At 48.0% G+C, this 15770-nt stretch overlaps 1 protein-coding gene across 1 annotated transcript in view; it reads right to left on the bottom strand.

Annotated features, from left to right (window-relative positions):
* The window catches only part of HAPLN3 (hyaluronan and proteoglycan link protein 3), a 107123-nt gene that overhangs the window by 47591 nt on the left and 43762 nt on the right, over positions 1 to 15770 (bottom strand). The window contains exon 2 of the mRNA XM_089687671.1: positions 5759 to 5916. Within this exon, the coding sequence (XP_089543797.1) occupies positions 5759 to 5879 (121 nt within the window). The 5' untranslated portion in view covers positions 5880 to 5916. The remainder of the gene's footprint in view (positions 1 to 5758; positions 5917 to 15770) is intronic.

Genomic DNA, 15770 nt, shown 5'->3' on the forward strand with positions numbered 1-15770 from the left:
TCTGTCATGGGTCCCTGTACGGCCTCCCATTGCTGCTGTCTCCATCGCCACACTCTGCCATGTGCCACTTTCAGGTCTCTTCATACTGCTGGTGTGTTTAATTTTTTGACATAGGGTGCAGGCAGATTACGGGCCTCACATAGCTGCTGCCAGGCCCCTAATCTGCCATGGGCCCCTATATACCGCCTCCTCATGCTGCTGCCAAGTCCAGAGTCTCTCATGGGTCCCTGTACGGCCTCCCATTGCTGCTGTCTCCATCGCCACACTCTGCTGCCATGTGCCACTTTCAGGTCTCTTCACACTGCTGGTGTGTTAAATTTTTTGACATAGGGTGCAGGCAGATTACGGGCCTCACATAGCTGCTGCCAGGCCCCTAATCTGCCATGGGCCCCTATATACCGCCTCCTCATGCTGCTGCCAAGTCTAGAGTCTGTCATGGGTCCCTGTACGGCCTCCCATTGCTGCTGTCTCCATCGCCACACTCTGCCATGTGCCACTTTCAGGTCTCTTCACACTGCTGGTGTGTTTAATTTTTTGACATAGGGTGCAGGCAGATTACGGGCCTCACATAGCTGCTGCCAGGCCCCTAATCTGCCATGGGCCCCTATATACCGCCTCCTCATGCTGCTGCCAAGTCTAGAGTCTGTCATGGGTCCCTGTACGGCCTCCCATTGCTGCTGTCTCCATCGCCACACTCTGCCATGTGCCACTTTCAGGTCTCTTCACACTGCTGGTGTGTTTAATTTTTTGACATAGGGTGCAGGCAGATTACGGGCCTCACATAGCTGCTGCCAGGCCCCTAATCTGCCATGGGCCCCTATATACCGCCTCCTCATGCTGCTGCCAAGTCCAGAGTCTCTCATGGGTCCCTGTACGGCCTCCCATTGCTGCTGTCTCCATCGCCACACTCTGCTGCCATGTGCCACTTTCAGGTCTCTTCACACTGCTGGTGTGTTAAATTTTTTGACATAGGGTGCAGGCAGATTACGGGCCTCACATAGCTGCTGCCAGGCCCCTAATCTGCCATGGGCCCCTATATACCGCCTCCTCATGCTGCTGCCAAGTCTAGAGTCTGTCATGGGTCCCTGTACGGCCTCCCATTGCTGCTGTCTCCATCGCCACACTCTGCCATGTGCCACTTTCAGGTCTCTTCACACTGCTGGTGTGTTTAATTTTTTGACATAGGGTGCAGGCAGATTACGGGCCTCACATAGCTGCTGCCAGGCCCCTAATCTGCCATGGGCCCCTATATACCGCCTCCTCATGCTGCTGCCAAGTCTAGAGTCTGTCATGGGTCCCTGTACGGCCTCCCATTGCTGCTGTCTCCATCGCCACACTCTGCCATGTGCCACTTTCAGGTCTCTTCATACTGCTGGTGTGTTTAATTTTTTGACATAGGGTGCAGGCAGATTACGGGCCTCACATAGCTGCTGCCAGGCCCCTAATCTGCCATGGGCCCCTATATACCGCCTCCTCATGCTGCTGCCAAGTCCAGAGTCTCTCATGGGTCCCTGTACGGCCTCCCATTGCTGCTGTCTCCATCGCCACACTCTGCTGCCATGTGCCACTTTCAGGTCTCTTCACACTGCTGGTGTGTTAAATTTTTTGACATAGGGTGCAGGCAGATTACGGGCCTCACATAGCTGCTGCCAGGCCCCTAATCTGCCATGGGCCCCTATATACCGCCTCCTCATGCTGCTGCCAAGTCCAGAGTCTCTCATGGGTCCCTGTACGGCCTCCCATTGCTGCTGTCTCCATCGCCACACTCTGCTGCCATGTGCCACTTTCAGGTCTCTTCACACTGCTGGTGTGTTAAATTTTTTGACATAGGGTGCAGGCAGATTACGGGCCTCACATAGCTGCTGCCAGGCCCCTAATCTGCCATGGGCCCCTATATACCGCCTCCTCATGCTGCTGCCAAGTCCAGAGTCTCTCATGGGTCCCTGTACGGCCTCCCATTGCTGCTGTCTCCATCGCCACACTCTGCTGCCATGTGCCACTTTCAGGTCTCTTCACACTGCTGGTGTGTTAAATTTTTTGACATAGGGTGCAGGCAGATTACGGGCCTCACATAGCTGCTGCCAGGCCCCTAATCTGCCATGGGCCCCTATATACCGCCTCCTCATGCTGCTGCCAAGTCTAGAGTCTCTCATGGGTCCCTGTACGGCCTCCCATTGCTGCTGTCTCCATCGCCACACTCTGCCATGTGCCACTTTCAGGTCTCTTCACACTGCTGGTGTGTTTAATTTTTTGACATAGGGTGCAGGCAGATTACGGGCCTCACATAGCTGCTGCCAGGCCCCTAATCTGCCATGGGCCCCTATATACCGCCTCCTCATGCTGCTGCCAAGTCCAGAGTCTCTCATGGGTCCCTGTACGGCCTCCCATTGCTGCTGTCTCCATCGCCACACTCTGCTGCCATGTGCCACTTTCAGGTCTCTTCACACTGCTGGTGTGTTAAATTTTTTGACATAGGGTGCTGGCAGATTACGGGCCTCCCATTGCTGCTGCCAGACATGTAATCTGCCATGGGCCCCCGTACCGACTCCTCATGCTGTGACGTTGCAACAAGGTGTAATTCAACCCTACATATGTTAGACCGCCTTTACGAACAGCTAAAGGCCATCACAGATTTCCTGATGTTAAAAGCGGATAAAGGTACTCCCTGTGTAACTTAGATGTCAGCCATTGTCAGCTCATGTGTGACACCTGCGCTTGCTCAGGCCCTTTGAGGAGGCCACGCTATTCGTGAGTCGGCAGGACTATGGGATGAATGAGGTCAAATCGGCCATGGGCCCCCGTACCGCCTGTTCACGCTGATGCTGGTCCCACAGTGTGACCTGGGTCCCTGTACGGCCTCCCATTGCTTCCACTCTGCCATGTGCCACTTTGAAATCTCCTCACACTCCTGCGGTTGTCCATTTTGTCATAGGTTGCTGGCAGATTACAGGCCTTCCATTGGTGCCACCAAGCCCCATATCGGCCATGGGCCCCCGTACCGCCTGGTCACGCTGCTGCTGGGCCCACAGTGTGACCTGGGTCCCTGTACCGCCTCCCATTGCTCCCACTCTGCCATGTGCCACTTTCAGGTCTCCTCACGCTCCTGCTGGTTTCCATTTTGTCATAGGTTGCTGTATGGCCTCCCATTGCTGCTGCCTCCACCGCCACACTGTGGCTCCAAACACTGGTTTTGGCCCCGTGACTGGCCAAAGGAGTGAAGTGTGCAGTGATTCTAAGATCGACGGCACTCATCTGCATGTCATACTGACAGACAGTATTATTTCTCTTCCCCAGCAGACTCCAAGGGCATTTAAATTAAAGGTACAGTGTTCTGCACTAATATTAAGTCTCTCTGAAGCCTAGAAACACCCTTTTTTAAGTTAAATTCACAGCGAATTTATTCGACTCGAATCGAATATTGTCCACGAATTCGCCGAATCAGTCGAATCGAATTTTTCATTTCTTCGCTCATCTCTAGTATAAGCATATCAGTGCCCATCAGTGCTGCCTATCCGTGCCACCTCATCAGTGCCCATCAGTGCTGCCTATCCGTGCCAGCTCATCAGTGCTGCCTATCAGTGCAGCCTCATCAACGCACATCAGTGAAGGAGAAAAATCACCCGTTTATTTCTATTATAAAATGTTGCAATGAAAAACTTTTTTTTTATTTTTTGCAATTTTTCTGTTTATAGTGCAAAAATTAAAACCCCCAGTGGAGATTAAATACCACCAAAAGAAAGCTCTATGTGTGTGAAAAGAATGATAAAAATTTCATAAGGTACAGTGTTGCATGACCGCACAATTGTCTTTTAAAGTGTGACAGCACTGAAAGCTGAAAATTGGCCTGAACACAAAGGGGGTAAAAGTGCCCGATAGGCAAGTGGTTAAACTGGTGATAACATAATAAATTAACCAAAAAAAAAAATATAAGAAGACCTGCCAGCACTCTTCTTTATTGCGAACGCTGTCTATTAAATTATATTTTATGTAATAATAAACCAATAAATCCTATCTTAAATCCTAAAACAATAAACACAAATCCAAAGCAGCTGTGTAAATGATCTGAAAGACGACAATTATAATAATTACAAAGTAATTACAGCACTAAAATATAAAAACGTAATAGAATCAATACATAATTAGTTCTCACAAGAAAAAAAAAAAATTAGCATTTTACAAACAGTGTATAGCCAGCAAAAGTGACAAACTCTAATTTAAAAAAAGAAAAAAGATATGCAAACATAATTACCGAGTGGCGGACCACCCACTGTGTGTGTGTGTATATATATATATATATATATATATAGTAAAGCCCTGAGGAAACTGTTGGCGCTATATAAATCCTGTATAATAATAATAATTATATATATATACATACACACACATACACTGCCCCATCTGTGCTGTCATTCTCTACAGCACAAGTCAGTCATAAGATCCTGGCCAGTAATTTATGGCTGGCACCTGCTGATCGGCTTAGCAAATCAAAGCACAGAGCCCTATGTTTGCTAACAACACAGGATCTGTACAGAGAGCACAGATGTGTCTGTTTCTTTCTCCCTGTATATCTTTTTTCTTTTTTAAGTGGGAGAACTTGCATAATTGGTGGCTGACTAAATACTTTTTTGCCCCACTGTATGTAAAAAAAAAAAAAAAACTAAAAATGTGAAAAAACATTTTGAAAAATTATAATTTTTGGTTATAAACTAATGTGTTATTTTTTTTTTTACTAAAAAGATAACTGAATAAATGTTGGCCAAGATTTATGAAGAAAGATTATTTATTTGCAAAATTTTATAAGAAAAAAAACTTTTTTTCAAAATTTGTGGACTTTCATTTATATAGCAAAAAAAATAAAACTCCCAGTGGTGAATAAATACCACCAAAATAAAGTTTTATCTGTCTCAAAAAAATGCTAAAGAATTCATATGGGTACAGTGTAGCATGACCGCACAATTGTCATTCAAAGTGTGATAGCACTGAAAGCTGAAAATTGGCCTGGATAGGAAGGGGGTGAAAGTGTCCGGACTGGAAGTGGTTAAGAAAAAAATCCCTTCTATTGTTTTCAGCCTCCTCCAGATCTTCAGATTCCTGACTTCCTGCTGGAGGTTGGCTAGTTTATTCTTCATGGTCCCACTGTATATGGAATGTAGCCACCCCACTCTAAGGCTACGTTCACACTAGCGTTGTGTGCAGGTGGCAGAAAGGCGTTTGGGAAGAGTTTTTACCGCTTCCCAAACGCCTTGGACAATTCTGCACATTGCAGCACATGGTGCTGTTCTAACGAAAGCATTAGCGGCAAAACGGACGCCTCTGGTCAAGTCAGGAGGCGTTGAAGCCTCCTATTCTATTGTGCCGCTCTGCAAACGCCCGGCCGGCGTTTGCGGCGCAGTTCCGGGGCGTTTGCAGAGCGGTAACACCATCCAAACTTCATTATAGGCGTTTGTGGGGCATTTTTAACGCTCGGCAAACGCCTAGCAACCGCTGCTGAACTGCGCATGCGGCGTTTGCGGAGCTATTCGCCAGACCAACGCTTGCCAAACGCAATAGGGGCATTTGGCAAGAGTTGGTAAAACAGTCAAGTGTGAATGAGCCCTTACTGACTTCCAAGATGGATTTTGGACTATGGGATTTGTAGTGTCATAGGGCAGTGCACATGACCACAATTATTGTTCACTGATCCATCCAAGCAATAGAAGTGAGGGGGAACAGATGTGTGATACAAGACAAATAAAAATACAAAAGACATCTTGCCTACCGTCCCCATTTCCATTGCCAGAACTGTTATTCAGGATGTGATCGTAGTAGAATCCATTGTAGAAAGGAAGACAGTGACAGGTGGCCAAGAGGAAGAGCAATACATTGATTGCTGTCTGCATTGTATTCCCGTGGAGTCGCACTGCAATTCAGCTGGATCTGAAAAACAAAAAAAAACAGTGAGGGTTTCATTTCATTCCCAAGGTCCACCCCGGATTATTGCAATCATTCTTTGGCTGTTTTTATCCTAAACTTCCCTTTCCCACATTTTTCCCCGACTGTGAATCATGTTTTACACCATTATAGCAAGATGTCATCAGATTCTTTATAGTTAAGTGATTTTTCAAAAAATTGTTTGAATCCCATTAAAGTGACACTAAACTCACAGATTTTATTAAATAAAGTAAATATGTTTAAATATCAGTAGAATGTACCTTCTATCTCTCTGTTTGTTTGTTTTATCTCTCAAATACAAACTTTTCTGCTCTTCTCAGACTTCCTGTTCTAGTGTGGCTACAGTCAGTCATTCTCCTTGCCCCCCCCCCCCCCCATCTATGTGAATTTAGCCATCCTCCGAAATAGACTACACATTTATGTAAAGACACATTCAGCTCTATGGGAATTGTAATACGCATAGGCCAGAGCCTCTCACCAGATAGAACAGCACTGCTCGCTCTACACTGGTAGTGGTGATGTGTATCAATGGAGGACAGGGATTGTGCACGGGAGAAAAAAAGAAGCCTGAAAACAACAGGAATCATATACACTTGCTTCGGCTTTAACACACATAAAATTGCCTACAGCTTCAACATGTTTTTTTATTGTGTTTTTGATTCTTCTGTAGATGCGTTGTTTTGTTGATGCTTTTTTGAAGAGTTAATGAAGCTTGGCAAAAGCCCCGTTTTGATCTCTGCTGATCCCCCGCTCAGTAGTAACCCCCAGCTCTGCTGATCCCCATTCAGTAATATCCCCCACCTCTGCTGATCCCCCGCTCAGTAGTAACCCCCAGCTCTGCTGATCCCCCGCTCAGTAGTAACCCCCAGCTCTGCTGATCCCCCGCTCAGTAGTAACCGCCAGCTCTGCTGATCCCCCGCTCAGTAGTAACCGCCAGCTCTGCTGGTCCCCCGCTCAGTAGTAACCGCCAGCTCTGCTGGTCCCCCGCTCAGTAGTAACCCAAGTTCTGCTGATCCCCCACTCAGTAGTATCCCCCACCTCTGCTGATCCCCCATTCAGTAGTATCCCCCACCTCTGCTGATCTCCCACTCAGTAGTAACCCCCAGCTCTGTTGATCCCCTACTCAGTAGTAACCCCCAGCTCTGCTGATTCCCCACTCAGAAGTAACCCCCATCTCTGCTGATCCCCCACTCAGTAGTAACCCCCAGCTCTGCTGATCCCCTGCTCAGTTGTAACCCCCAGCTCTGCTGACCCCTGCTCAGTTGTAACCCCCCAGCTCTGCTGATCCCCCATTCAGCTCTGCTGATCCCCCGCTCAGTTGTAACCCCCAGCTCTGTTGATCCCCCACTCGGTATTATTATTATTATACAGGATTTATATAGCGCCAACAGTTTGCTCAGCGCTTTACAATATAACGGGAAACATTACAGCAACAATACAGTTCAATACAAGAGGGATAGGAGGACCCTGCTCCTTTTAGCTTACAATCTAGGAAAAGTAACCCCCAGCTCTGCTGACAATCTGGTTTGTTGATACACCTCTCTCTCTGGTCCCCACTCACCTCCCACTGTATTGCTCCAACACGTGTGACAATGCTAGTTTTTCTTGCTCCAGTCCCCCATCTCTGCTGGTCAGTGCTCTCTCCGATCCCTGCTCACCTTCTGATATAGTGTGCCTATGTTACACACTACATGTGCCGTCTGCTAGTTGCTCAGCTCTGGAACCCGCTCACCTTGCTACTGCTCCTCACTGCACACCAGATGTGATATTTGCATCAGACACTCCCACTTCCAGAACCGGAAGTGACTGCTGATGACATCTTATTCACTTGTTGGCTGAGATATCCCAGTGCATCCTGGGATATCTCATAGATGCAATAACTCCCAAACAAAGCAAAGCTAAAGTTGAAAAAAAAAACACTCAAAAAGCTGCAGGTGCTGTTAGCAAGCTTTGTCATAGTGTTCTATGGAGGCTTTGGAGATGCTTTGAAGCACCAAGAAAGTGACATGGGGTATAATCTTCGAAGTAAAGCAAACACAACATATTAACAGGACTGTTAGCTTACCATTTTATTTAGTGACGGGGGCTTTGATTGGCATTCAGACTGCTTTAAAAAAGTGTGTCCAATGCCACATTTTGAAGCAAGTGTAAACAAGCCCAAAGACTTTAAAAAAAGCAGACGATATACTTGATATTCTAGAACAACTGACGTAAAATAAATGAGTTTCGTATCGCTTTAGGTCAGGGTGCAACTTCACAAAAACACACACAACGTTGTTAATGTATCCTACACAACATTTCCAGCTCATATCCAATTAATTACTTGGTGGTGATGTTTGATCATCAGTGCTGGACAGATGTTCATCTTATCATATCATTTAATTGGAAGAAGAGATTTTGTTTGGTAGATCTTCGAATTCTTGATGCTTACAACATAAACACAAGTTGGATTTTAGCTCTACAAGCTCAAATTATCCATTGAAATAATGAGTATTTGAACTGATGTGTTATGCCATCATGCTTATCCTATCTGTCATGTTTCACATGACTGTCATATGCCTTTAAGTGTTTCTATATTTTGTTTCTGCTCCTCCCTTTCCTTTGGTTTAGTTAATGCTGTATAGATAGCACTCCCCCTTTCCCAGAAATGCATTGCAGCTCTAGCCTCATGTCATGGAGTAGGAAACATTATGATCTTTTGACCTATTTAATGTTCATTGTTGTAAGATTCTCTCAGTTTATGGAATAAACTTCACAAGATCTACACGAGGTCTTATCGATTGAGTCACTGAATGTGGTATCCAACTGAGGTTGAAGTTATCGCTATCTCATCACAACTGTAAGTTACAGAGATCACAATATCTATGCTTAGATTGGAGAGACAGAACAGTCAAAAGATCACTGGAATGCTTCATAGGATCCTGGCCAGTCAAAAGATCTATGGAATGCTTCATATGATCCTGGCTAGTCAAAAGATCAGTGACATGCTTCATAGGATCCTTGAAAGTCAAATGATCAGTGAAATGTCTTCATAAAAATCCTTGCTAGCTAGAATACACAGTGAGATGTTACATGGATACTGGATATAACAGCTATAGAGAGTGCAGCCACCTCTACACAGGTCTGTGCATGCATCCAAGTATATCCCAGCATAACACTCATCAGTGTGAGGACAAATTATTGATGTGAATGTTTTATAACTGCAAGTTTATTCACTGCATCTGTATGCATTACCACATGGCTTGCCTGTGAACTTATAAGAAAGAAAAACGTCCTGCAATCATTGCTTAGGAAACCTGAACTCACCCACAGAAAAAGTGATACATTTCACTGTAAACTTTCTATCAACCCCTCTCCTTGCTAACATGATGTTTCAGGAAAGAAATATACAGTCTGGGGAAACTAATACACAACCACAATCAGAGTTTCATCCAGACAAGGACTTAGATAAAAAAGAAAACCGCTTCAGAAATCCAACCTGGAAAGTGCAAGAGAATTTTAATACTGACAAAGTAGAATTGCTGTCTAATATTAATGACTTATGGTCTAATAATGTTAAATGCATGTCTGCTCTCTCTCAACAATCTCATGAGCCAATACAAGAGGGCGCTATCCAGCAATTGAATGTTGCTTATGAGAAATATCAAAGACTGTGTGTTAAATATATTGCTCTGTTAAAGCGGTACAACACTCAAAAGGTCATTGGAAAAATTAATGAGTTTTGAGGAGCTCAATCTTGAAAGAGACAATTTAGTGGTGCGAACAAAGACAAAGGCAGAAGTGAGAATAACACAGCTCCATGAATCCAGATCTTATCGCTCTGCATCTACTAGATGCTCCTCAAGATCTTCCAAATCCATACAATCAAGGTCTTCTACACTCAGTCAACAACTGATAAAAGCCCGTGCTGATGCTGAAGCTTAAAAAATTCAGGCAGCTTTTGCCCAAAATACAGCAGAAATGGAGGCTCAGGCCGCAGAAATAGAGGCTCAGGCTGCATATAAGAAAGCAGAAATGGAGGCTCAGGCCACATATCAGAGAGCAGAAAGAGGCTCAGGCTGCAGAAATAGAGTGTCAGGGCTCCCGGGTGTGACCAGAGGTGTGTGACTGACGCAGGGAAACGCAGACTTCAGATATGTTATAAACAATGTAATTTATTAACACTAACAATACAAACATAAACGCAGTGCAATACTAAAACATAACACAGTGCAAACAAACCAAACCAAACCAAACCACCCACAGATAACAGTACATACAGTGCAAGCGTCGTCAGGCAGGCCGGGTCAATATCAATCGGGCAGGTAGGTACAGGGGGAGCAAGCGGAGAATGGTCGGGGTCACAAGCCAGGTTCAGCAGGTAGCGGGCAGCGTGGTACAGAGGGTCAGGGAGAGGAGAATGGTCAGACAAGCCAGGGATCAGAGCAGGGTCAGCAGAGAATCAGACAGGAACAGGAACAGGAAACAGGGCCCAGGAGAAACACAACACCAAGGCAGAGTCTGCAGGTCTGAATGTCCCTTAAATACACCAGTATAATTAGTTCCAGGTGTTTGACTGGCTGCAAGGTTGAGTCTCTGATTGCTGGGAGCACCCGCTGGCCAGCCCTGGTACTGCAGTTCATAAGGCAGGCGAGTCCCAATATTGCTGGCCAGTCCATTCCTGACAGTACCCCCCCCTCAAGGAGCGGCCTCAGGATGCTCCAAACAGTCCTAGCTGGGCAAGATGTTCCACCGCCCGGGTCTGGTAACTGGCGGGATATCAAAGACTGGCACACCGGGCAGGACACCGGGCAGCGGCACACCGAGCAGAGGCACACCGGGCTGGACTCCGGGCAGAGGCACACCGGGCTGGACTCCGGGCAGCGGCACACCGGGCAGAGGCACACCGGGCAGAGGCACATCGGGCTGGACTCCGGGCAGAGGCACATCGGGCTGGACTCCGGGCAGAGGCACATCGGGCTGGACTCCGGGCAGAGGCACATCGGGCTGGACTCCGGGCAGAGGCACATCGGGCTGGACTCCGGGCAGAGGCACATCGGGCTGGACTCCGGGCAGAGGCACATCGGGCTGGACTCCGGGCAGAGGCACATCGGGCTGGACTCCGGGCAGAGGCACATCGGGCTGGACTCCGGGCAGAGGCACATCGGGCTGGACTCCGGGCAGAGGCACATCGGGCTGGACTCCGGGCAGAGGCACATCGGGCTGGACTCCGGGCAGAGGCACATCGGGCTGGACTCCGGGCAGAGGCACATCGGGCTGGACTCCGGGCAGAGGCACATCGGGCTGGACTCCGGGCAGAGGCACATCGGGAGATTACCAGGTGAAGCAGCAGGCACCGGGCCCCCAGGCGGGGCGACAGGCATCGGGCCCCCAGGTGGGGCGACAGGCATCGGGCCCCCAAGCGGAGCGGCAGGCATCGGGCCCCCCAGGCGGAGCGGCGGGCACCGAGTCACCAGGCACGACAGTGGGCACCGAGTCACCAGGCAACACTGCGGGCACCGAGTCGTCTGGCAACACTGCGGGCACCGAGTCGTCTGGCAACACTGCGGGCACCGAGTCGTCTGGCAACACTGCGGGCACCGAGTCGTCTGGCAACACTGCGGGCACCGAGTCGTCTGGCAACACTGCGGGCACCGAGTCGTCTGGCAACACTGAGGGCACCGAGTCGTCTGGCAACACTGCGGGCACCGAGTCGTCTGGCAACACTGCGGGCACCGAGTCGTCTGGCAACACTGCGGGCACCGAGTCGTCTGGCAACACTGCGGGCACCGAGTCGTCTGGCAACACTGAGGGCACCGAGTCGTCTGGCAACACTGAGGGCACCGAGTCGTCTGGCAACACTGAGGGCACCGAGTCGTCTGGCAACACTGAGGGCACCGAGTCGTCTGGCAAGACTGAGGCACCGAATCACCAGGCACGACAGTGGGCTCTGACTCAATTGGCACGACAGCGGGCACCGGGTCATCAGGTACCGTATTGTCTGGCTCGACAGCGGGCATCGGGTCACCAGGTATGACAGCGGGCACTGGGTCACCAGGCATCAGGTCATTTGGCTCGCCAGCGGGCACCGAGTCATCTGGCAAGGCAGTGGGCACCGAGTCACCAGGTACGACAGCGGGCTCTGAGTCAATTGGCACGACAGCGGGCACCGGATCAGGTACCGGATCATCTGGATCAACAGCGGGCATCGAGTCAACTGGCCTAATAGGATCGTCAGGCTGGATCAGTTCATCATGCTGGATAGAGGCATCAGGCTGAATGCAGGCGTCCGGCCGAGTAGAGGCTTCAGGCCGAGTAGAGGCTTCAGGCCGAGTAGAGGCTTCAGGCCGAGTAGAGGCATCAGGCTGCGTACAGGCATCAGGCTGAGTAGAGGATTCAGGCTGAGTAGAGGATTCAGGCTGAACCACGGAAGGCAGGTTCACCGGTTTGGATACTGGCAGGATGGTATTGGTTGGAAAGAATTTTCGCTTTTTTCTGGTTTTAACTACTGGAGCACTGCAAGTAAACGCAGGTCTGCAAACGAATGGAGCAGCTGGAGACAGAGAAGAACTGGAGGATGGAACAGGAGAGGGAGCAGTTGCTACAGAGGGCTTTTTTACAGGGTTAAAGGCAGGATAGGTGCAGCGAGTGGGAACAGGGTACTGACATGCGGTAGATAGCAGGGCAGGAGGAGCTGTTGGGAATGCAGGAATAGAGTTTTGAGGAAATAGATTAGAAGCAGGACTGGGTTTTTGTAAGCTGACTGAGGCTGGGTGCAACAAATCTGTCCATGTCTGCAGTATGGGTTGAACAAAGCTGAGCTTACACAAAGCCTGTCTGACCAAAGACTGCACTGCGTTTATACAATCTCTTAGTACCTGTGGTGAACATGTGGAATAACGCTCCAGAAAGTAACCCACATCATCCTCTAATAACCATACCAGGGACTCTACCTGGTCTGCATTAAATGGTGGCAAAAATTCATCCCTGCATTCGGAGGTACCAGATGAAACCAACTCAGCACAAACCTCAATCAATGGCTGCACCTCAGAGAACTCTGTGCCCTGATCTACTAGAACATGAGCGAGCCGTATACATTCTAGCAGTTCATCCCGGGGATACTCCTTCAGAGTTTGATAAGCATACTCCCTGTCAAACACTAGCAGATATAAATACGCAACCTCATCCAGATCCATCCTTCCCATCAACAAACCAAGATGGCTTCCCTGTGCAGCCACTTCTGGTCAGGATTGACTGATGCAGGGAAACGCAGACTTCAGATATGTTATAAACAATGTAATTTATTAACACTAACAATACAAACATAAACGCAGTGCAATACTAAAACATAACACAGTGCAAACAAACCAAACCAAACCACCCACAGATAACAGTACATACAGTGCAAGCGTCGTCAGGCAGGCCGGGTCAATATCAATCGGGCAGGTAGGTACAGGGGGAGCAAGCGGAGAATGGTCGGGGTCACAAGCCAGGTTCAGCAGGTAGCGGGCAGCGTGGTACAGAGGGTCAGGCAGAGGAGAATGGTCAGACAAGCCAGGGATCAGAGCAGGGTCAGCAGAGAATCGAACAGGAACAGGAAACAGGGCCCAGGAGAAACACAACACCAAGGCAGAGTCTGCAGGTCTGAATGTCCCTTAAATACACCAGTATAATTAGTTCCAGGTGTTTGACTGGCTGCAAGGTTGAGTCTCTGATTGCTGGGAGCACCCGCTGGCCAGCCCTGGTACTGCAGTTCATAAGGCAGGTGAGTCCCAATATTGCTGGCCAGTCCATTCCTGACATAGAGGCTCAAGCTGCATATAAGAAAGCAGAAATGGAGGCTCAGGCCGCACATCAGAAAGCAGAGATACAGTAGAAGCTGAAGCCACACGTCAAAAGGCAGAAATTGAAATTTTTGAAAAACAATGTGAGCATGCCACAGCCATGGCAAGGTTAAGGGTCTTAGAACAAGCCACTAGTGAAAACGAAAGAGACAACAGTTCCAGACACTTAGTTGTATCTTATGTCTTAGATTCTTCACACACCTTTCCAGAACGTCAACTCCCTGTCACAACAGCCAAACTACTCCATCAAAGTCTCTTCTCTGCACATAATGTACCTCAAGACCATTTGCCCTTATATCCTCCAATACATCAGACTGCACCATCTCAGCTAGCCGCAGACACTGGTGTGTATTTAACAGACCGTCCATCATACTTTGGCACCAACAGAGTACCTCCTAGCAAACGCACTACTCTACAAACCAACATGCCAATGGACTCTAAGCCAGCTCCGGCATTGAATGCCTTAGCAACAACATATGTTCCCAAGTCACTCCAAGTAAGTCCACCAACCGTCACAGCCAACTCTGCTCCACCTGCAGTCATGCACCCAAAATATGAAAACACGGACATGTCACAGTTTGCTAAATACATGCAACACAGAGAGCTGGTTAAGACAGGCCTTACCAAGTTTGATGACAAGCCTGAAAATTACAGAGACTGGAAATCCACTTTTAAGGCTACAATGAGTGACCTAGACATCAATGTCACAGAGAAATTAGATCTACTCATCAGATGGCTAGGTCCCCAGTCTACTGAACGCATCAAGAGGCTCAAAGCAGTTCATATTGACAACCCTGCTGCAGGCCTTAATGCTGCTTGGGGCAGACTTAACCATACCTTTGGCAGCCCAGAGGACATTGAAGGTGCTTTATTCAAAAGGTTGCAAAGCTTCCCAAGGATTTCTGCTGGCGACAATCTAAAGTTTCAAGAACTCAGCGATGTTCTATTAGAGCTTCAACTTGCTAAGGCTGACATCAACTTACCTGGTCTCAGTTACCTTGACACCTCTCATGGCATCAAATCTATTGTTCTCAAGCTACCTTATGGAATTCAAGAAAGATGGGCAGCGCTTGGATCAAAGTATAAGGAAGAATATACAGTTGCCTTTCCTCCTTCTGTGAGTTCATCAAAAGAATTGCAGACACTAAGAATGACCCAAGTTTCTCATATGGGGACTGTAACCTTCTCAGTACACTCTTTCCAAGACCTATGAACACACGTATGTCACACAGAGACCATAGAGGTCCAGCGTTAGTGAAAAGGACTAATGTTCTACCTGCGCCTGCTACAATTCTTGAAAAGACTGATCAAAACAAGAGAACTGAGGACCCAAATCGCCGGTGTCCAATACATAACAAACCACATCCACTTAAGAAATGTATTGGCTTCAGAAAGAAAACCCTCCCAAGAACGTAAGGAACTTTTGAATAAATTTGCGGTTTGCTACAAATGTTGTGCCTCCACAGAACACTTTGCAAAGGACTGTAAAGTGATCATCAAATGTATAGAGTGTGACAGTGATGACCATGTGCAAGCTCTTCATCAATATTAGCACAACTCTACTACGCTCACAAACAATCTTCCTAAAGCAAAGCAAGGTGGGGAGCACCCAGATCAAGCAGCACCTACCACTTCAGTGTTCTTTACATGTACAGAGGTCTGTGGAGAAGGATTCTGCGCCAAATCTTGTGCAAAGATATGCTTGGTCCGTGTGTACCCCAAAGGTCAACCTGAAAAAGCCATAAGACTGTATACTATTCTGGATGATCAGAGTAACAGATCTCTTGAAAGAGCTCAGTTTTTTGAACTGTTGAACATAACTGGGGATGCTCTGCCTTATACTCTAAGCACTTGTTCCGGCACTACAGAAGTCTTAGGTAGGAGAGCCAGTGGTCTGGTAGTTGCTCCTCTGAATGACAATGTGGAAATATCTTTGCCCACTCTCACTGAGTGCAACCAGATTCCAAGCATCGAAGAGGAGATTTCTACTCCTGAAGCTGCTTTTCACCATTCTCA

The sequence above is a fragment of the Staurois parvus genome, unplaced genomic scaffold, assembly GCF_062004578.1.
Source record: "Staurois parvus isolate SC_StPar_1 unplaced genomic scaffold, SC_StPar_1.0 ptg000432l, whole genome shotgun sequence".
Taxonomy (NCBI): Eukaryota; Metazoa; Chordata; class Amphibia; order Anura; family Ranidae; genus Staurois; species Staurois parvus.